The sequence below is a fragment of the Macrosteles quadrilineatus genome, unplaced genomic scaffold (genome assembly GCF_028750875.1).
Source record: "Macrosteles quadrilineatus isolate MER2022 unplaced genomic scaffold, UCM_ALF_1.0 Scaffold_2__2_contigs__length_208266976, whole genome shotgun sequence".
Taxonomy (NCBI): Eukaryota; Metazoa; Arthropoda; class Insecta; order Hemiptera; family Cicadellidae; genus Macrosteles; species Macrosteles quadrilineatus.
In genome coordinates, this window is record NW_026542595.1 from 141,002,343 (window position 1) to 141,026,165 (window position 23,823).

The following is a 23,823-nucleotide window of genomic DNA, read 5'->3' on the forward strand; positions in this document are numbered from 1 at the left end:
ATTTTTTGTAGCAGAAACCAAGCTCTTGATGTTTTAGTTACGCGTATTTTCATTGTATAACCATTGAATAAACGTTAAGTTGATATTTAGTTGTAATTATAAAATTAATAACGAATTTATAAATACTTATCTCATACACATCAGTGATTTCGGTACTTACGTATTATACGGAGGCCACTTATTTTACAGTGCGCTGCGGCGGTTGGGTTAAGTTGGGTTATCATAAATATGTTTGTAGAACTTTCCTAGTTTCGTTATGAATCGAACTATACGAGAAGAGTCATAAAAACTTATGATAACCCAACCTAACCTAACCGCCGCAGCGCGCTGTAAAATAAGTGGCCTCCGTATAATACGTAAGTACCGTGATTTCTTATATTTTGTCATCATCATTACGTACTCATGACATACATGAATAACAAAAGTGCCACAACTCAATCTTTCTACAAACATAGTGTTCATGGATTTAATAAATATACTATTATGATAAATCCAAGTAACCTTTGAGTAAATAATTTTTCTATAAATATTGTCATGGTTCGCCCGTGGTGGAGTTTTGCCCGTAGTTAAAATAACACATATCACCTTTACGTGGTTGTTAGCAACCCATAAACTGTAGGTTCTATCCTTTCTCACAAGCAAATCTTCTAGTACAAAATCTACCAACCTTGATATAAATCCTAGTAGAACTTGGAACACAGACAATATAATCTAAATGTTGTAGAATCATCTGAATTACTTCTTCAATGGTAAACTACCATGAATTCCTAACTAAAACAAAATTATTACTCATGTGAATATAGTAATCCCAGGTGATAAATAATGTTTGACAACTGTTATTGTTCCAAATGCTCTCCAACAATACAAGGTCATTTGTCTGATAACAATGATCCCCTTTGTTTGAGGTCATTAATTATGTCTACAGACAGACGAGGATACATCGCTTGACAAAGTATGGAAAATGAGAAATTTATGTAATGTAGCTATGTTTGTAAGTACATAAAAATATGTATTGTTAATTATCGCACAGTCATGATGTATGCAATTATATGTTTTATTATGAGGTTAGTGATTATGGTAAAGTATGTGCAATAAATTTATTTTCATATTTCTAGCCATTCTGGATTGTTAATGTTTGTAAATAACAATCAAGAAGTAAAAGACAACTCTCAAGGCATGTAGTTGTACTAAAATGCATGCTTCCATTTTATTCGACTGTAATAGTTATTTATGTTACTAGTGGGCGAAGTGGTACTTTGCTGAACACGAGAGAAATGTCTACGCACTAGCCGGACCGTAGGCGAGCACATCTTATAACCATATAACATGTATAATACCATGGATTAATAGGAGTAGACTACTCCTTCCTATGTGTACTCCTTTAATATATGATAATATAATATACATAGTATATACTGTTTTGGGCAGGGCACAGTTGGAAACATCAGGTGTAGAGTGTAGACTATAATTATATCCCTAGTGTTAAGAAAAAGATCTTCATTAAATAATGTCAAAGATAATTTAAAATTTAAAATCCTTTGTGCAGTTGCAGTATATACACAAATGTAAAGTATATGCATACAGTCACATGTACAAAAATGACTGTACAGTTGAGTAAACTGTAGTAAAGCATACTGTAATCTTTATAAGCTGTGTAGCCTAAGCTCTGTCTTTATTGTTTACAACAATAGCTTAACAGCTATATTGTACCTAGAGCACTTTGCTGATTGGGCGAGCAAGTTGTAGCAAGATTGAAGCAGAAGTGCAAATTTAATGGATTGAGTTAAGATCACAGCGATATTTAGCGATATTTAGGAGCAGAAGAGCGTTCAAAATTAATTCTTTTTCTTTTTTATTACGTAGCGTTACATTATGTTTGTCTATGAAAAGAGGATTGGTTCCATTCCTCTTTTTGGTTTGTAGCCAAAAATAAAAATGTACATAGTGATGTAGGAACAGAGTGCGCCGATTTAAATCTCTGATTTCTGCAAGTAACCCAATTTGTTAACAATTAGAAAAGGACAACTTATTGAAAAGTGCAGCATATTTTATATCACATTAACTATCACAGAAACAAAAAGTAATTAGAAAAAAAAGACTTTTGGGACACTTAAGTGAGTTTCTCATTTAACTATATCATTTTTAACAAATAATAAAGGTTATTGGTTATCTAAATAATTTATTCAGTTTATTATATTGCTTAGAGACACGTTTGTTTGTAAAAAATAAATAATCTTTGTTTTATAAACCCTTGAAGAGGTGTGTACGTGTTTGTTCTCTTTCATATTTTTATTTTTAACTATTTCATTCACTTTGCTTTTTACATTATATTCTCTTGTCTGAATTACTCATTTTATTTTAAATGTAACTAAGAAATTCCCTACCCTACCTAAAAATCTGCAGTTGGTTCAATTAGATAAACTAAAAAAATAAAATACTGATATTATTTTAAAAGTCAATAATTATATCAGCGACTCAGAGACTTAGAAATCTTAACGCACCTTAAATCTACTTAATCTTAGAGATCTTAATGACCTTGGTGATCTTATTTGAATTTCTCTCTTCCACGCACAGGAGTAAATACACGATCCTTTGTGAGATATAATGTTGCGTAGGTAGTGGAATTAAAAAAGATGTTTACACAAAAACTGTTGTATCATTTATAGAACTAAATAATACAGTTAATATTTGTGTTTAGGATTAACATCATGTAACTTGTAATGTTTTGTATAAGTTGTATTTTGATTTGATTATCCAGTGTGTAAAATTTATTTTGAAAACGTTTTAATATTTAACTGCACTTGTAAATTAATTAAAAATTTAAATTCTGTTTACAATGCGTATAGCCTACATTGAAAAAGTGAAACCTATTACGATGCTGTCAACAGTGTCAACTTTTACTGGACAGTTGATGGTTGTTGAGATGAAACAAAGGGGTTCGAGAGTGCAGACAGGTGACGAGGTGACGTCATCAAGATGGCCGCCACAGCTGATAACACTGCGGAGTAGACTGCTGACTGGTGCTGATAACGTGTATTCAGCAGAGCATTTCTGAGAAGAACCAGATATAGCTGAAGAAGAACATGTTGAGTCGGAAAAACGTATGATATAAATGAAACTTTTGTTTTACTGTAATCATTTTTCAATTACTGTACCTTTGATAGGCATCAGTTGTGTTTATAATTCGTTTTGTACACCTGTGTTACTGAGCATTATTTAATTATATTTTAAGTATAGAAACAGTCACTTAATAGTTAAAAAAAATTTGGATGACTAGTGGTCAACTTTTTTTGTCGCAAGAAAAACTGCATCAATTGATGGATAGTACACAAATGACTGCTCTAAAAGTTCTCTTCTAAAACGTCTCAGCATATTAAATATATTTTTTGTTAATGATAAGTGTTTACTTGGAATTTAGAGGGAAATCGTTTCTTGTTTCAATAGTCAATGAGTCACACAGAAACTATAAAATTCTTACCCTGGCAAAAATCATATAAAAATATAAACAACTAATCAAAATTTTGTGCCTAAAGTATCGTAAAATCATTGTAAAATGGGGATTGAAGTTTAAAATATTATTTTTCATTAAAAGCCTACTATAATATTTTACAGCCAAAAAGGATTTACTTATCCCCATCAAGTATTGCATTCATATGGTCGCCATTTCAAAGTAAAGTATTAGGTATTAAGCTCTTATGTACTATTATTCTAGGCGAATTAAAATTAGGATTTGAAAAATACTAAATTATTTTGTGAATTAATTAAAACACATAAGTTAATGCTTAGTTATGTTTATTGAAAAGATATAAAACTACAATAACTACACCAAGGGACACTCTTGTTCGCACTGAGATACAGTAGAATTCAACGGCTACGATAGAGAAATACTTAAAGTAAAGTAACAAAATCATAAAAATCTAGATCACGAAAATGCCAAAGACAAATATCATAGTCCTTTCTTACAGATAATTTTATTACATTCTTTACTAAATGCCAAAAATTATGTAAATATTATTTGGATACTTCGCGATAGAGGTAAAAAAAAATTTAGAGCGATCCATTTGGGTTTGAATTCTTCTCAGTGTTTTTCTGGATCCTTTATATGAAGAACTCCACGTCCTTCTCACCATGGTCCTTAGGTTTTTGGTCCTTCTGTGGTTGGATACGGTAAACAAATGTCGGCTCTGAAAAAACCACAATTAAAAAAATCACAAATTTTAATCTAATCTAACTTTACACCCCCTTAATCTAACTTTACCCTTTTACAGCATTACTGTATTTAAAGATGATACAGATTTGTTATGTGTATAAAAACAAAGCGAGCGCGGTAACAAAATGCATTATTTTTATTTTATTTTGGTCACAAAATGACTTTTTGCTCAGCATCGTACGTGTAATTAAATGATTACCGTCTTGTGAGTCAACAGTATAAGTGTAAGTATATTTCTTCACAAGTGTTATTTGGCGTATGTTCATACAGTACTTCAGATCAAATTGACCAAGCCAAACCGGTTAATGGAAATAATTGATTGGCACCAACTCAACTCGTACACTACACGTACACCGGTGAAAAATCAAATACATGTGAAAAAAGTTGATATACAGTATCTACATTTAGTAGCAATGCAATAATAGCTATAATTTGTATGAAAAGGAAATCATGGTTCAAAATATGTAAGTTAATATCTGCCTAGAAACACTGTAAAAATATGAAACCTTGGTAATGACTAGTTATAAAATTGCTAGTTACTTGGGAAAATAGTGGACAACTTATTTGTGGTAAAAATTTAAGTAGCGATGAGTTATTTATCTAGATCAATTGAGTAATTGGCATTAGCATTTGTATTTATTTGATTTCCCGAAATAAAGGACAATTTATAGTTATAAAGTTGTGTTATGTTTGATTATGTTGCGTTTTAATTATGTTCGGGGAAATTGAGTTTGGATGAATAATTATGAATTTAATTTCATTAAATTTGATTAGTTATAAAAAATTAGTTCTGACGAATTCCGGTTGGTTGTTAATAAGTTAGCCTTTTTTTAATAATATTTCCAGTAGTCCATTTAGTAAGGAAATATTATGAAAGAGTGGGTATATTGTATATTCATTCATTTATATACAAAAAACTTATAGAGTTATTAGGAATTTGATCTCAAAATAGTCTCATAGGTACTAGTTGCTCTGCCCGAGCTTCGCTATGGGTTGAGGATGCAGAAATGAATACTGTAATTTTTTTTAATCTGCTGTAAGAAAGGGACAGGTTATATTTTTGAGCAAAGCGAGGCCTTCTGCATCAAGGAAAAAAGGCTCAACCGTCAAATCCACCAATATTATTTCTACTCAACTCTTTACTTACAACACTTGATTTATACAGGGTGAGTTTTAATTGTCCCCCCCCCTCCAACTTTTTTCTACATTTTTCAAATATCAATCCAAAATCCACTTCCAAACACTATTTGGTATATTTGGATATAGTAAGTACTTCTTTTGATAAGGTGGTCATTTTCGGCCGCAGCCTTGGATTCAACATATTGGATGCAAAATATTTTTTTCAAATGTAAAGGTGGGTTGTGACCCATTATTTAAAACAAAATTTTTACCCTGATCCACATTCATGTAGATGTGAAAATAATAATAGTATCCTATGCCACAATCCGTTTTTAGACATATTGATCCATTCCAAAGTTATAAAGATATTTTATGACTTTAGCCCATTTTAACATTGTGCACTTACAAACTAAGACCATAACCTCAAAATAGTGCTAGATAAAGATAAGAATACACCCCAGTCATTGTCAACCTATTTTCACTTGGTTATGACGGATGTAATTTTTTGCCACCATCTTGGATCGGCATTTTGAAATGTGATTAATAGACAATTAAATAGACAATTAAAACTCCCCCTGTAGTATGGATGTTAGAAATATTGTAACACAAATTGATCATTTCAATTAATAAGATTTCATCCTAGTTTTATTTCTTTATAGACATTGTTTTAATTTCTTACATTAAGAAAAAAATATCATAAACGTGATCGCTTAACTGGCTTTCCCTAATTCGAAGACAATCCTAGTCAAATGCAGTAAAAAATTAATTTTTAAGTTACCTAAGTTAAATTCAAGTTACCCACCTTCATCTACGTTACGCAGGTCCACCTCGCTGTTCTCAGGCACTGTAGCTAGTTTCTTCTTCAATATAACAACCTTTTCGTCGAAAGCATTGTTTCGTTCGAAATCATGTTCACCAATTTCTTCCCTTTTTTCGTTAACACATTCATCTTTCTCTGGGGTGTTCACAATGATTTCGTACAGATCTTTCATTGATTCAACATTCTCAATGGAGGTCTCAGGGGCTTGCATATTCTCCTTAAATTGAATATTTTTCTTGGTAACTTCTGAAGACTCAGAGCGAAAGCCGCCACGGAAGTTGTTGAAGGACGGAGGCAGATAGTTGTTAACGTCCTCGTTGTCGATGATGAGTTCATCGAAGATGTCGTTGTTGAAGGACCACGAGGGATCTATTCTGGTCGGAGATCGTTCAATGTCAGTAGAAGGTCTTACGACCGAAACAAATATGCTGGTGATGCTGTGGTGAAGGAAATTGTAGAAAGCGTGTATCAGATCTGTGAAAAAACAATGGAGATGAAATCATATAGCTCGTTTTTTGTCATAAGGCATTATCTCACCATAGTTCAGCTATACTGTGTTTGTGGTAGTGCTGTAGTGTTTGCCGGTAATGTATGTACGTCGTTCTGTTTATTCTTTTACTGCTTCTACGTGTTTTCAAATATTTTTCCAATTTGTTGTATGTTGTATTAAAATTCTCCTATAAACAGATCACTCGGATGTTTAATATTATTATATTGTTATCCTTCTTCATCAATTATTGTTTCCATAAAAATAACCCTTCCATGACTATTTGAAATGAACATTGCTCTTATGTCGGGCAAATGTTTAAGGGGGCTGTCAACTTCCAAGGACTCTCATTGAAAACAATAAAATTATAAAACCCCAAGAAAATGACTTTATATCATAGTGTCCTAGATATTCAAATTACTATCAATTTGGTATTTGAACAAATATTTTGAGGGGTACAACTGCTGTTTGAAATAATCCAAGATGGCCATCAGCCTCCTTGGACTGGGCAGTGGTATATATCTTTAGACTCACAATTTATTCTGTAGTAATATATTGTTTTCGATTGTACTTTGACTGGATGGACTTGTAAATTTTTGCTATATTTTACGTTCAATACAGTTGAATTTTGAGTCAAGATATCACAAAACCTTAATAGTTAAGCTACAAAAGATCGCTGTATTGATTTTGGTTGATATTTTAACTTTGTTCATTTGCTTGGTTCTTAGTTTAAACGTAATCACGTTTTGCACCTTTGCAAGGATAAAAAACGTAACTTATCGAATTGTAATGTAAATCAATAAGAAGTCACAAACTTTAGAGTTTTAAGCTTTAAATTTTTGTACTGTACCTCTGAATGATTTTGAGTAAGCGACATAATTCAGAACGCAGATCACAAGCATGAGGAAGACAAGCATGTTGATAAGTCTGAAGTAGTAATCAGCATTCATTGACTGAAACACGTAAATGATTAACTGTAGACTACGCTACATGGTAGCCAACATTTCCTGGAAAGTAGCCTATATAACGATCAATAAAACTAAAAGTTTCTTCAATTAAAAACTTTTACCGGGCCAGTAAATTTCTTAGCAGTACCTTATGCAAATGTATCTTTTGGAGCATTGCCTCGGCTATTTATTATTTTAGACCAGCTCCTTTCAAAATGGTGTTTTCAAAACAGTGTCTAATTGGTCGCATACATGCATAGCTAGTTGTGCCTCAACGGAACATTCTTTTTGGAGCACCGCCACACATTGCCTCAACAGAATATGCGAGATCAGACGTTTATCCAAGAGTGTGCACAGCCAGGCATTGCAACGGAAGGCCCGCCGCACATTGAACATGTATTTGTACATTGTTTTGTTTTATATGTATGTTTGGATTTGTATAAACAGGTTAAGTGTAAGAGAGGGCCATGTGGTCCTAACTTTGCCTGACTAAATAAATCATTTTTCATTTCATTTTTTTTTTTTCATTGAAGCGAGGCGAGATGCATCGAAGTATTGGATGCAGGCTAGGTGCAGGCGGGAGCGAGGAATTTTTCGTGTCACCTCCTGGTCACCGCACATTGAAGCGAGGCGGATAGATGCACAGAAAAATATTTTCTGTGATAGAGGGTTCCTAGCTTTGGTCGTACTTCTTAACTGAATCTGATTGTCAGTTGAATAATTTAGTTTTACTCTATTCGCTAACCGAAAAACGTAAAAATGTTTTTGCAAATGTGATTACATAAAATAGGCTACTAAGCCATGGAGAGAAATTTTTATCTAATAAACTGCCAGACCGGTCAATTAGGAAAATATTTTCGTGTGAACAAACAACACCTTGATGATATCCATAATTTTATTGAAAGGTCCAATAGTTCACTATTGGAATGTGGTCGGTCCTTCGGTCCGACATAGTGTCGGCGAGAGGCCTCTAGTAACGTGTGTACAAAATACCTAATTTAGGATTGTAAAATATTTAATAACCACACTAAAAACGAAATACAAAGATAAAGTTTTAGACCATAAATAAGCAATCTTAATAATGAAATAATAATAATAATGCGTTTATAGTTAATTTTTAGACCTATAATGTTATTGAGAAAATTGCCGATTACCATGCTATGTTTTTCACACGTCAATTGCGTTGTTTGCGTTAATGTCAAAAGTAAAACTTAAAATAACCTAGGCGTACTGTAATTAACTAATTTAATAAGATTTACAAAAAGTAAATCCAATTCGTCTAAAACATGAAACATAATTAAATATATTTACACTACGTTTGTCTATTGAGTGTGATGATAATTAAATTGTCTAATCCAAATAGATCACAATTAATACCATATTTCATATATATTTATCGTCCTAAAAATAAACAGTATATTTGTTTCAAATGTGTTTTTACGTATTATTATTTTATTTTTCATAAGAAAAACTCCTCAAATTCACAAAAAATAAATATAAACATAGGTTTTGAAATCCCGTTAATCCCGGGTTTAAAAGACGTCAATCCCGGGATTTCTAGGTATCAAAAATCCACCGAAATCCCGGGATTGAGACCCCTAACACACACACAGACATCACCTTGAAAACTCATGATTTTTTGCGTCAGGAGGGCCCAATTGGCCCCAAAGTCAAGTCAATTGGGCTTCAACACTCAAATTCGAAAATTTTGACGAAATAGCAATGCATATATTTTAAGTATATCCAGAAAGTTAAATTTTGCCATAATTTAAATATTATAAAAAACGTTCAAATAAAGGTGTCGACTGCGAAACGGTTGTACATGCGTTTTTTTTATTCCAATATAACAGTAGTAAAAGCTGTTAGTGGATTGTTGAAGCTAATATTACGCAATATTGAGCACTTAATTCAAACCGGTGACTTTTGGAACGGTCACATTCTTTCGGAGCAGTACAGCAGATAGAAACCTTTTAACCATAACAAGAGAGTCGTCAATCACAGAACAACCGAATTAATCTTTCACACATCAGATTGTTTCATTTATTTATTCATTTCAACGGATACACCATTTCCAAAATAATATGTTTAAGCACATGAGCAGAATGAAAAGATAACAATTGCATTCAGTAGCGTCATTTGGGGGGGGGCAGGGGGGGGCAAGGGGGGCGTTTTCCCCCCTGGATCCTGGGCTAGAGAAAAAAATATGCTGTACTAGCCAATATACAAATATTTTCTCCTGTCAAATCCTAAAAAGCACAGCAGACAAAAATCTGTATATTCTTGTACAGTAATTTGAAACAATAGTTATTTTCCTACAGTTACCTAACAATGTACATGTTCTCTCACTGATTTAAGAAAGCAAAGTGGCCAAATCGCTCATTAGTGAGACAATGTTAACATTGTCTCACTCTAATTACTTTGTCTCACTCCAGATGAGCAACGCGAAGGCACGAAATAGTGAGCGCGTAAATGCAGGCAACGTCGAATGCGCGCGAAATACGTTAGCAGCACTGGCTGTAAATCAGCTTGTCAGCTGTTGTACTGTTGTATTTGTCACTTCACATTAAATGTTATATTAAAAGTTCACTTCTGTGTAAAAATAGGTTATGTTTCTTCACCAATTTATTTGTTTTATGGTAACTGTAGGAAAAGTATAATGTGCAACTCGAGTTCAAAGTACAATTGCCTCACTCGAGAAACCATTCCTCACTCGCCTACGGCTCGTGAGTAAGGATTTCTCTTGAGTGAGTCAATTGCTCACTTTTGTCACTAGTTGCACAAATAACTATTGTGCAACTAGTGAGAAAAGTGAGCAATTGACTCACTCGAGAGAAATCCTTACTCACGAGCCGTAGGCGAGTGAGGAATGGTTTCTCGAGTGAGGCAATTGTACTTTGAACTCGAGTTGCACATTATACTTTTCCTACAGTTACCATAAAACAAATAAATTGGTGAATAAACATAACCTATTTTTACACAGAAGTGAACTTTTAATATAAAATTTAACGTGAAATGACAAATACAACAGTACAACAGCTGACCAGCTGATTTACAGCCAGTGCTGCCAACGTATTTCGCGCGCATACGACGTTGACTGCATGTTACGCGCTCACTATTTCGTGCCTTCACGTTGCAAATCTGGAGTGAGACAAAGTAATTAGAGTGAGACAATGTTAACATTGTCTCACTGATGAGTGAATTGGCCACTTTGCTTTCTCAAATCAGTGAGAGAACATGTACATTGTTAGGTAACTGTAGGAAAAAATTATTATTGTTTTATTGTCTTAGATAGCACATTTTGAGTTTACATAAATTAGTAGTTTTGTTATTCATTAACTTTTTCTGTTTGGTGCTGTACGATAAACCACTTACTTCTAGTTTATATATACAGTATACATAAAAATTCAGATGTTTTAGAAGCATTGCTTTGTCATTTACTTTAATGAATTATTCAAGCATTAAAATTATACATGTGTATAAATTTTACGTAATTTTTTTAACATTGTGGACTACCAATTTATAATAGTTAAATAGAACCTTTTGTACTTTTGTGTCAAATTATTTTATTGGTGATAAATTTTTTTTTACTTTTAGTTCTTAAATACTTGTATTTTATTTAAAAACCAAAATAAACTGTTATAAACTATAGGCTATGAACAATTCATTGAAATATTCATTGCTAAATGTTGTACAAGAGAAATTGGTCATGAATCTAATAACAAACATTATATTAATACATCATGGAACTATTGATCACGTTTCTTAGATAACAAACTTACCAACATAAAATTATTGTGTTTCTGTCTGTTGTCAATAATTCTTAGTTTCATGAACTTTCTGCCTAAATTTAAATAAATTTTACTCATAATTCTGTTTTTATTTGACGTGCTTTTGACAATTAAAATAAGCTTAAACCCCTCTTTTTTTGTTTCAAAACTGCAAAATTTTCCGGGGGAGGACCCCCTGACCCCCCTTGTTTGCTGCGGGGTATTCTATACCCCCATACCCCCCGGTATTTGCCCCCCCCCCAACGATTTGGTGAAATGACGCCACTGATTGCATTGGAAATAACAAAAGAAGTCCAATATACAGTTATATCGATATTGTATAAACTTTAAGCTACCAGTTCTGCAATTGATAAATCTCATAAATAGCTTAAGTGTAACATATTAAAAATCAAACACTCAATCGAAACTACTATTGTCTTAAAATACATTTCAATAATAACGAATTTTTAGAAATACTTCAGACTCAAGCTGCCCAAATAATTGAATCACAGCAATACCTTATTAATGAAAAACATTCGAATGTAAGTTTTAAAATACCGCATAATTTATGTTCACAACAAAACTAATATACAGTAGGAACAAAACTAACAATAAAGCAAATCTGCCTTACTAGGCTAGCATATGTCACTTATTTATGGTTTTTAATTTTAAAAACATCCCCTCTATAGTAAATACAATAATTTTAAAGTCGTCAGATGTATAAACTGAAATTTACCTTTTTATGGTCAGGGAGAGGCTCGTCCATGTAGTCCGGAAGGTGTGTGTTGTTGAAGATAGGGGGAGGAGACATGTCCATGTAATCTAGAAGGTCTGTGTCGTTGACTTCTTCATTGAATGTATTCATCTTCATGCGCGATACAAGGTACAGACATTCAAACTAACAGACTAACTGAGACACTACACTCAGCTGTGGCAGGAGGCGGGGCTATATAATACACAACTGAGGACTGGAGTGGAGGTAGAGACATGACAGTCAGATGTTATGTTATGGCGGGCTCCTAGCTCAGCTGTCAAGCAGGTGTGCCACTCTAGCCACGAGAAAAAAATGATCTTACTATTCTTACTGTATATTATATGAAATGTTTCACTATTAGTTTCTGTAATTTGTGACGTTAATTGTTAACTGAACTGTTTCCTTATAAATCATAAAACATCACTATGAAAATTTCAAATACATAACGTACATTATAGCCTAAAACTCAATATAAAGATAATAAGGACCATGAAGTTTTGAGAAAACCACAAAAAATTTCAGTTTTTTTATTGACTCTCTCCTAAGGGCACAGGTCTGTATTCAAGCACATTAAAATATTTAATGTGGGTCAGCTGGTCAGCAGTTACATTTGTTTTATTGTTTTTATTTATTACCGTAAGTCTCATGATAAGACCTAGACCCGGGACCGATTTACTTTTTCGTTTTGATGTCCCCAGAGGCCAAAAACACCATCCGTTTAAATTCATTAATATAATATAATTATATAGGCATATGAATAACTATATTATATTATATAACTCGAACAAAAATGACCCGATTTTAATTGAATTTGGTACAAACGTGTAAACCTACGTTTATTCGAACGAGTTCGCGAACCAGCATAATTAATTGGACTATGGGAACGGGGATTTATGGGAGGTTTTATGTGGTAAAAATGGATTTTTCCTATTTTTGACCCAAAAAACACAAATTTTCATAATTTCTCTCCAAACCATTTTGTAAAGCTTAATAAAAGAAATAATTTGGTATATTGACGCGTTGTTGTATGCCCAAAGGTTACGGAGATCATTTAAAAATTGTATACTGTATTTTTAAAACTCCCGTGTCACTCTTATGGAGAATAAATAAACTGTTGTATTTTATGGATATGTTTCAACCAAATTTGGAAATTTTGTTTATTTAATACTTCTAAGCTATCAACATTGCAATGAAAAACACACCTCAATATCTTCCTTGTAGTAGCAAACCTAAGTAATCACTAAAATTAATGTTTTTGTTTAGTTAGGAAATAAATCTGACAATTTTTAGGGAACATTTTAGTAGAAATCCAGCCAGGTAAATGGAAATTCGCTTAGTTTGCAGGTTTGCTGCGGCAGGGGTATTTCTTTACAAATTGTTTGTTTACTTTTCTCCTGAGTTAACCTCTTAATTTTCCAAATAGATAATTTAAATGGATATTCGTTAAAATAAGCAGTACAGTCCATTGGATCAGTACAGTTGATCCTTTGTAATCAATAATCATTGGTAAGTCTGTAGCTGGTTTACAATAGATTTAGAGACCCTCTATCTTCTCTGTTTCCTCACCCTGTTACAAAGCACAATAATAACAACTAGTTTAGATTAATACGATTAAAAAATAGTAATAAGAAATCAGGTGATAACACATAACTTGTAATATTTAGTGGTAGCTATCTATGTTTGAGCTGTTATCACGAGCGATACAATATTTTTTTACATCGTGTCGCATACGTACACGTTTTAGTTTAGAAAGTGTAGAACTAACTGTCAGTCGATTTTCTGTGGGGTATTTCTACAAAATGTACATTATAAGTTAAGAGGATCAGGATTTATTAAGTCGTTGCAGTAATCAATATAAAAATACACTTTATATAGTATCTGAAGTTTTGCAGGGCAAATTTGTCCCGAGACGGTGGCATCACTGGCTGCATTGAGGCTCGACTCTCGACTCACCTGACTCGACTGTCAAATCACAACATAGCTCATTCGCTCATTCGACTGATTCAAGTCAAGTCATTCGTCGTTCGTTGTTTTTGTTTATGCGGTTTTTGTTTGTGCGGTGTGCTCCCTGAACACGGGTGAACAGAACTTCTAGGCAAAATGGATCCCCTTGATGTACGTAAACAGTTAATTTTTATTTTTATTCCTAAGAGGCTTAGATGGTTGCAGTTTGGTTAAGGTTAGGTTTAGAAATACATGCGTAATAGGCTATCAAAGGGAATGTTGAAATGTTACAGCAAGTTTGGTTTGTTAGGTTGGTTTTATTTCATTATAATTGTTTTTTATTGTTGATACTGAACAATATTTATTTTCTTGTTTGACAGGATGAAAATTTTAGTTTCGACAATCTCTCTAAGAACTAGATCATTTATATGACAATTCATTGAGCCGAATGGAGTACTTTTCAGAAATGGAATAAGAATAAACGTGTTAATTAGCTTCATAGCCTAAATTCATACAAAACATAAGTACAGCTTGGAAATTAATGGGCTGTTTTTGCCTGTAAGTGTGAAATGAAAAAAATATTTTTAAAGAAAGACTACTCTCCAGAGAGGTCTTAACTTCCACTATCTTAAACAATTTACAATCAAAATGTAGTTTTTCCAAGTTAAAAGCAATCAAACTATGCATACTGTAGGGCATGTGTTCATTTAAACGAAGAGTTTAATTGACATTAGGTCCATATTATCACCAAACGCCAAGGTCAAATTTGACTCGAATTTTTCGTATCAAGAGGCCTAAATGAAATAAAAATCTGTATTTCCCATAGTATTATGTACAAACGTAAAGAGTCATTAAATTAATTTAAATTTAGAATAATTGTGTACAATATGTTTATGAAAATGACTGGAGATTAATACCATTTTAATCCCGAATAAATTAAATGAAATGAAATGATTTATTGTCGTTAAAACTATGTACAAAGTTCATGACAATCGTCAAAAGAAAAACAAAACAATCAAGATGGCTCTGGCAACTAAAATATCTAAAACTCTAAACCAAAGTTCATGTTTATACAGGCAAGCCTGGGCTAGAGTAGTTTTTAAAACATGTTTGAATTTTAAAACACACAGGTTTTTGATGGATGCAGGCAAGAAATTGTACATTTTAACACCTTGGTACTCAAAACTATTTTGAGTGGCTGTATACTTATGCCTTAGTGTTGACAGATTATCTTTAGATCTAGTACAATAGTTGTGAACATCAGATATCTTTTCAAAGTGAGTAATGTTTTCTTTTACAAACAACAAACTTGCCAAAACATACAAGGATGGAAATGTGAGAATGTTAAGACTTACGAAAAGGGGCTTACAGTGTGTTCTTCTATTCACACTACAAATTAACCTCACCGCCTTCTTTTGTAAAGTAAAAAGCAACCTGTTAGCATAAAAACTGTTGACCCACAGTGAGGTACCATAGGACAAATAGCTATGAATGTGGCCATAATATATACAAATAAGGACATCAACTGAAACAAAATATATTTGCTGCCAAGGGAAATTGCCTGTATGCATGGTCAAAAATCTGTACGCAGAACAGTACTAAAGAGTTGCTATGGTTTATAATTTTACACCAATGCTGTAAAAATAGTGTTTGCAGAAGATGTTGAAGACGCCTCGAGTAGTGGGAATTATTGGCAACGGAAATTCAGAGAGATGAAGAAACTATTCAGCACTCAGCAGCTGTTCATTATATTCCAGCGACAAGTTGTCACTGTGGAATCAAGTGGTCTTTGGAGTAATTTGTAGGCATGCAAATAACAAAAGTGAAGCTAAGTTTACACTAGCATGTAGCAGTGGCGCCACTTTTACTGGCTTCAAAGTGGCGCCAAAAATGGACCGTGTAAACCCCTAATGACGCGCCATTTTTAGTGGAGAGGCGCAGTGGCGAACCAACTGGAGTGACGCCACAAATATATGTTTTGACAAATATTAGTGGCGCCAGTAGCGACTGACGCGCCATCTGTACTGACGCGTCACTTGCGGTGGCCCGTGTAAACCACAGTTCCCGTGCTAGTGACGGACGTCTAGCTCAATTTTCATTTGTTTACCTTGCTTGATCTCTGTATAAACGTGTTTTTTCGGTGTTAATTAGTATAATCTTTGTTTAATTTTATATTAATTAATTAGTCGGGCTTAATCCGACTCACAATGTCACGTGCTTCCTCCAATAACTCTTCACTAACCACATCAATCGCTGTTCCTAACACATTCCGAACACTCTCAATGTTATCGGACATTTTGAAGGTAATCCCTTTACTTTACTTTGATGTTATTTGTTGTATAAATTGTATAAGAGACAACAGCTACAAAATAAAACCAACCATTTCTGTGCAAAAAAAATCTAGTGTCTCCATGAAAATAGCGTCATTAACAGTGGCATGGCTTGAACACTCCCTTTTGTGTGTAAACCGCTAGTGTCATGACACTAAAACTGGCGCGATTTAGTGGCGCCACTGCTACATGCTAGTGTAAACTTAGCTTGACAGTCTAAACTTTAAAGGGTCAAACAATTTAAAAATAAACCATTGTATTAGCATGTTTTAATGCTGGAAAATGTATGACTAACATCTAAAACCTTTACTTGTTTACTGGTTGTACTTTTGAAATAGTTAAACAAATTTAAAACCCACAAAATTATGAAATAGTAGTTTACGCAACGATTGCGTTAAGTGAGTCTTTACGACACGAGTAGAAAATTTAAGGCACGAGCCTTGGCGAGTGCCTTAAAAACTTCTACGAGTGTCGTAAAGACTTAACGCGAGTTGCGTACACTACTTTACCTACGACCGTTTTTCTACTATCAATCTGGATTTAATTACTAACAATCACTAATGATAACTTTTTAGAGAGGTTATGTTTTCGTGTATTGTCATTGGCACTGAATGTGATGCAACGACTTGTTGTATAATCAGCTGATTTCCTGTAATTACGTGTTTGTTAAACTTCGTTAAATACATTGCTAGCAGCATTCTTACTATAAATAATATTGTATCAGGTACAATTCGGCAAATATTTCATTTATTTTTGGACTTCCACCAACTTAATTATTAAGAATACGCGAGTATCAACATGAACAAGTCGGATCAACAATTAAATTGGTCAACTGATCAGCTGATGACGTTCGAAGCATTACAATTTTAATTCTTTTCTCTCAATACTTGAACCTCATTGGTCCGTTACCTGTGTTGATATGAGAAAAACAATATGCTGATATGAAAGTAAACAGCTGTAAAGTGAAACTTTTCAATTCTAAGAACTGGACTGAAATGGCTACTTTAAAAAACGGTCGTAGGTAAAATATTATTCAAAAGTAAATAACATCAATTGCACATTCACATTCGTATGTAAATTGTTGTGTATCAGTATCGAAAAAATATCCTTACCGTCGAAATTTGAGTGACACTTGCGTTGAATTGAAACTTTTCACTCTAATTTTAGGCTTTATATTATCCTTACGTCTCTGTGGTTTAAGAAACAAAAATTCAAAAATGCAAATATTGATTGCAACAACCCAAGACGTGGTTTGTTTAATTAACATCAAAAGTAATACTGTATCCTATAAGAGTTACAATTAAGTTTAAAATACTTATAAGACATCTACAGTAAATAGTGGGCGATTTATTCTAACTTTTAACTAAAGAAAGTCTATAATATATTTTAATCAGGTGACAGTTTAAAACTTAAATAAATTAGAAAAATAAGTAGAAAATTAAATAAACTTAGAACATTATACATCCTTAACACATTCAGTGTTACGGTATCCATATGGATACCTGGAACCTGCCAAACTGATATTTTGTCTGTGGCTCAGCCGTTCGTTATTTTGAAAAGTAGGCCTACTGTGTAGCCACCTGAGTTGATACTGTTGAATGAACATGGTGATCTTGGTTTCTATTTTTTCGCGTTATTAGTAGTTTAGGTGGGGGAGGGGTGAGCTCGCCTTCATTTATTCCTTTGGAGAATATTTGGAGATTATTGATGCCCATCTTATTATTAGTTTCCTTTACTGTCTGTTGTTGCAAACACTGCGTTTCTAAGTTGACGATTCGTTGTGATCGTCGTGAGTTTTTTGAGCGTCATCGAAGTTTAGCAGGCGCCATTATCAGCGATCCCACGACTTGCATGGTCCGCTGGGCAAGGACGATGAGGCTTGGGAATGGTCTCTGCGACACAGGCGACCTGTTCTGTGATAGTTCAGCTAACATCAGAAGACGGATGCTCGCTGTTCCCTGGCCTATAGCTGATTGATTCGGTGGATTGAAAGTCTCTTTGCACTGTAAATAGTCATTTCTGCTTGTTTTGTATTTCTTTTAATTTCTCGTAATCTTATTGAATATCAAGCATTTTGCACATATACTATTTGTATCTCTGTATCTGTATTTCTATATTTCTTTATAGCATTTCTATATTTCTTAGCATATTTCTTTATTTGTATTTTCTGTATATTTCTGTATTGTATTCTCCGTATTTTTTTCTTTGTATGTAGCCATGTTGCATCATGCATCCTATAAGTATTGGTTATTTGCCGTTGGAATGAAATAAGTATAGTTATATACGTCGATGGTTCTTTAGTACCGGTGGCGATGGATACCATTAGGTATTCTTCTTTGAAGTCAGTGTTTCAAGCTAAATACTTTTGTAATTACATTTATTACTATATCATGTATTTCTATCATCAAAATGTTACTTTTTAATGAATTAAAAATTCAGATTTCGGGTGAATAATTTAGTTATATCGTAACACAGAATGTGAAATAAAAAGTTACATTTTCGAACGTAAGATCATAGCAATCATGAAGACATATTTTGAGAAAGAAATTGTATGTAACGAGGGGATCTTTAGAGTTATTGATCATCATATTCCTTCCAGGAAAGCTCGGCCACCCTCTACACTAATCATTTGTGTGTTTTTAGGCAAACTGGAAGTCAATAATTGTGGATTATGCCACAATTATACTCGTCAGCATGGATTTGTTCATCATGCTGCACTGTCTCGTCTACTGGAAATACTATATTGGTATATATAATCTTATATTTCGTTGTTATTTATTGATTTGAATTACGTTTTAGGGCTTATGGTTTTTTTTCCTGCTTAGGTAATACGGATATTATAACGGATAACGATGTAGATAGCCCACGAATAAATAAATTACGTCACTGGCCCGAATTTAAACTAATTAATAACCGCGAAATCCTTTTTCTGCTTTATATCCCTTTTTAATGCTTTGGGTGGACCGATGCTTCTAGGTGTCAAACTAGGTAACTCACATAGGGTTTCCCCCTCCTAGGGGGGTCTCTTTAATTGAGATATATAATTGATTGATGTAATTCCCCTTTGAGATAAAAACTTTGTTTCGTTTCAGGCTAGTGGCGTCATTTGTTTATGTTTATGAGCCATACCGTTTCCGTTATATAATCCGTGTTTTGTAACACAGGTTAAGCACGTATGTTTGAGATTCTCTAAAAATATATTAGCCACAATGTAGGACGTTTTAAATTAACTTGAGTGTTCTTGATGTATTAACATGGAAGGCCATTGACGCAGACACTAAACAAAATGATCAAAATAACTAAGATCTCCTAATCAAAATACCAAATACTGTAAACCAAATTAGTATATTCCATACATGGCGATACTGTCTTGTACGGAATTATTTTGTAGATTTATCACACTGACATCTATTCTGACAGTTACTTCTTTCTAAAATGATTTATATTTCCATTTCCACAAGTATATCAATATTAAAGAAGACACAATTATGTTACTGTTTTACAGTATAGACTATTTTAACGATTATGAGTATAAAAAGACTAGCCTATTCAAAGAATTGTCACAGGAGCTTTTCACGGAATAATTGGTACCAATGTAACTTATTTTTTGTAAAAATGAAAAAAACCTAATGAAGATTGATTACAATAACATTCCGTAAATCACCAACAATAGTAGAATTTACTGGTTAAATTATGACTTATGACGAAACTTACAAATCAAACGAACTTGCTACTGTAGTTTTTTACCAATGATGTTTTGTTTTCACAGACCTGATGTCACCTTTGTACAACTACATAGCCACCTGCATCATCAGGGTATTTATTCGAAACGCAACCCCTTCTGATGACATTGAACGAGCTCAGGAACACAACAACGACAACAACAACAACAACAACAACGGGGACCGTACCAACAACAACAACTCGCAGCCTCCATCCTTCTGTTGCTTCGGTAGCGGCGCCCACCCGGAGGTTTCAGAAGTTCCCAAGAACATCCAACCAAAGGAGATTCTGCAAGCCCCTAAGACCTCCAAATATGATAATGCAGTGGTAGAATTGGATGAAATCATTGTACACGCCCCAAAGAAGGATGGAAAAGTTAATGCCAAGAACGAAGAAATTTGTAAACATGATATGGGACAACGTTACTATTACTCGAATTTGAATTCTTTCTTTGAGAAGAACTTGGGGAAGATGTGCGGGGAATATGCGAACAAAGGTGGGTTGACCTACTCACTTTGATAGTTAATCGTCGTAGTTCTGTTTATAAAAATGATATGAGTAGCTAAATAGTACAGAGATTGCGGATTACAGGTGATTGACATGCCATGATTCAGTATGGACTTAATCAATCGTCTTTTCACTTTATTTTGACTTAGAGTATTTCGACTTGAAAATATCTAAAAGTGTTAAGCTTAACGTAATTAACCCATTTTATTGGATAGTTTGATGGTTTGTGGGTGAAGTCACTGACTTGGTGTGTTTTGATTAATATGTTACACCTTGAGAAAACCTTACTTTTAATTTACTATTTAAATTTACTAAAGTAAAAAAATCACAAATATTATCATATTTTTGTTATTTGAATTAGATACTCTAATGCTCAAATTAACTCTTACTAAGCAGTAAAATGTTGGAAACACGGGATTTTGCTATTTGTAGGAGTTATACATGGTATGGAATCGTGACATAATCCTTTTTAAGAACTCTCTTTTAATATTTGTACTTACACTGATAGCTATAACTGCTACGACTTCGGTTCGGACCACTCACTCTGGAACGAACAACATCCTGAACACATACATAATGCTACTACATAACACATACTACATAATGTTTTTTAACAGAATACTATTCCCACTGTATCTTCCATCACTTGAGATTACGTGCTTCAACGTACTGTTATTAGCCATTAGGTGAATTTATAAAAATGCTTTGCAAACTTAAAACAGGAACATTAAATGCTTTTTAAAAATGCTTTTTGTATGTACTGTAGGTTCTATAATCCATTTTAAACAGGTTTACAATGTTGGTAATTAATCTTAATGGTGTAGGTTACCCTGCTTCTTTGAATTATAGTTTTTTAGTTGTTAAATTTTTTCTTGTTATTTGAGTCATTTCAAGCCTCATTTAACAAAATAAAACGATATAATCATAAACAATTACTGGTCTCCTAGTTATACAGCGTGTAAATTAAGTATTGAAACAAATCTGTATTTTTTAAACCGAAATAGATAGAAATATTCTGTTTGTGGCATTGATTTTTAACAAAGGTTGCGAAATCTTTTATATAATACAATTGCTTAACCACCTTAACAGGGTAGGGAGTAGGGGTGACTTTTTTCAAATAGCCCACCACTACAACCACCTCTATTGAGTGACCCATCATTTTGAAGGGCTTGTCAAAAGAAACACAATGCAAACCCGACGTGAACATTTCACCCTTAGCCAAAATGGCGGGTATTCCAAAATGGGTGATTTTTCACAGAAATCAAATTTTAAAATACCCGCCATTTAGGCTAGGGGTAAAATATCTACCTCGGGTTTGCGTCATTGCATTTCTTTTGACAAACCATTCAAAATGAGGGGTCAAAAGAAACGCAATGACGTAAACCCAAGGGGGGCATCTCACCCCTAGCTAAAATGAGGACATTTCAAAAGTTTATTTAGGCCTATGTGAAAAACACCAATTTCAAAAATGTGGAAACAAATCTGTAAATTTTAAACCGACATTGATAAAAATCAAAAAGTTTGTTAAAAAATGTAATAAAGAGGCTATTATTAAATATACACCTTGATGGCAATTAAATTTATTCTACAGTATATAACTGGTAGACATAGCTCAACGTTTTCTTGTTATAGGTCCTAAAGAGTTGCGGGTCCAAAGTATGATGTTTTCTTTACTGTAGTTATATAAAAAGTGTTATACAAATTCTATACAGCCGATTCTCCATATGTTCAGTGAGATACCAGTAAATTTGAATGTTAATGTGAATTTAGATTTGTTTTTATTTTCTAGAGCCGCCATTTAATCACATCGACATCATTCAACACATCTAAGAATGACGATTATCAGTGGGACCCGAAGTAAAGGACTCTGCAAGACACACAGAAGAGACGACCATAAACGACTACTTTACCTCTATCGCAAAGTTTACAAAATCATGTTTACATTTGTCAGCTAACATAAAATGAGGAAATTATTTAATTTTATGTAAATAAGGCTCAATAGTATCGTATGTATTCTTTTTTAATTTAAGACATTTTGTATCAACGTTGACCGTTTATAAACGCTACTAAACGTGTTTTAAGTTATCACAATTTATTTTTAATTCAATTACGTGACATTTACAAATTAAATGTAAAAAAATAGTTTCTTAAATTCTAATTATTATCTAGATTTACTTTGTACTTTAGTCTTCTTTAAACGTGGTCGTTGAATGCAAAATAACCAAATACATGCAGAAGAGGTAGAGTGGCTATATGTGTCCTTAATGTAATGTTTTATATATTAATAAATACTGCTGAGCATTGACTTGTTTTTATCATTTTACCGTACATTAGCTATTTATTAGAAGGGTATGTATTTTCTCAAATTAACAAAGTCAATTAAATATGTCAATTAAACCTCATTCCTGGTAGAAGATGAAACATAAAATTCTTCATTAGGTGATCACTTGTTAGTGTTCCCCAAAAAGCATATTTCCTATGACAAGTCAATTTCTAATTGAATTTCTTCAGTGCAGGCTTAGTGGTTAGTATATTTTATTTCCTTAAATATCCCTTTAATTATTTCTACTTTAACAGTCTTATGAGAATTTGTTCTTTCCACTCTCCATTCTACTATTCGATATTTAAAGTTTTTTTATCTAATCTTTAGACAAACAAAATGAACTAAAATATAATTCGAGAACTAACTGTAAAATAGTAAATTGTGTTTTCATACTTTTAAAGTCTTAACTGTTTCGTTTGGGGTTAAAATGTTAGGTATATGTAACAATATAGTTAGTAATTGAGAGTTAAATTAAAATAACCAGACATGGTAAGAACCGTATATTGAAGAGCTAGAGGTTATCTAAGAAGTGGAAATCTTAATTATTACAATAAATTTGAAGAGAGCAAATCGAGAACATCCTTTTACAATGCCCACAGGACTAAAATACCTGTTTATTATTTTATTTTCAACATAACATTATGTTTTGAACATTATAATATAGGGAATTATATAATTTTGTATTGAACATGATTTGAATAAGCGAATGTTGAATAATTTAGGTAAACCTAAGATCGTAAACGTAAAATACAATGTATAAGTTTACCGAATGGGCCGGGGGCCTAGGATCCCCAGTGGGTTTAACAAAAAACGTCCACTAATATACAGAGGAACACCTTGTGGGCAGGTCTTGGTGAGGTTGTCACTGGGGGTCTTCATGTCTACCATCATT

General features: G+C 33.2%; 2 protein-coding genes across 2 annotated transcripts; one reads left to right on the forward strand and one right to left on the reverse strand.

Moving 5' to 3' along the window:
- Nucleotides 1-3,957: 3,957 nt before the first annotated feature.
- On the reverse strand, nt 3,958-12,229 carry LOC128984191 (uncharacterized). Its single transcript, XM_054403486.1, has 4 exons — nt 12,087-12,229; nt 7,487-7,589; nt 6,132-6,623; nt 3,958-4,184 (listed from the first exon to the last, which is right to left on the reverse strand). Exons 1-4 carry the CDS (start codon nt 12,219-12,221, stop codon nt 4,099-4,101), a joined length of 816 nt encoding a protein of 271 aa, XP_054259461.1. The 5' UTR covers nt 12,222-12,229; the 3' UTR covers nt 3,958-4,098.
- A 1,942-nt stretch (nt 12,230-14,171) lies between these two features.
- LOC128984970 (TPR repeat-containing protein DDB_G0287999-like) lies at nt 14,172-20,620 on the forward strand. The gene is made up of 3 exons (XM_054404341.1): nt 14,172-14,219; nt 19,022-19,124; nt 20,148-20,620. Exons 1-3 carry the CDS (start codon nt 14,205-14,207, stop codon nt 20,618-20,620), a joined length of 591 nt encoding a protein of 196 aa, XP_054260316.1. The 5' UTR covers nt 14,172-14,204.
- The last annotated feature ends 3,203 nt before the right edge of the window (nt 20,621-23,823 follow it).

Coding starts and splice junctions, on each gene's coding strand:
- LOC128984191 (XM_054403486.1), bottom strand. CDS start 12,221: ATGAAGATGAATACATTCAATGAAGAAGTCAACGACACAGACCTTCTA. Junction 7,590..12,086: donor CTCTCCCTGACCATAAAAAG/GTAAATTTCAGT, acceptor TACGTGTTTCAG/TCAATGAATGCTGATTACTA. Junction 6,624..7,486: donor TTACTCAAAATCATTCAGAG/GTACAGTACAAA, acceptor GTTTTTTCACAG/ATCTGATACACGCTTTCTAC.
- LOC128984970 (XM_054404341.1), top strand. Junction 19,125..20,147: donor CTACTGGAAATACTATATTG/GTATATATAATC, acceptor TTGTTTTCACAG/ACCTGATGTCACCTTTGTAC.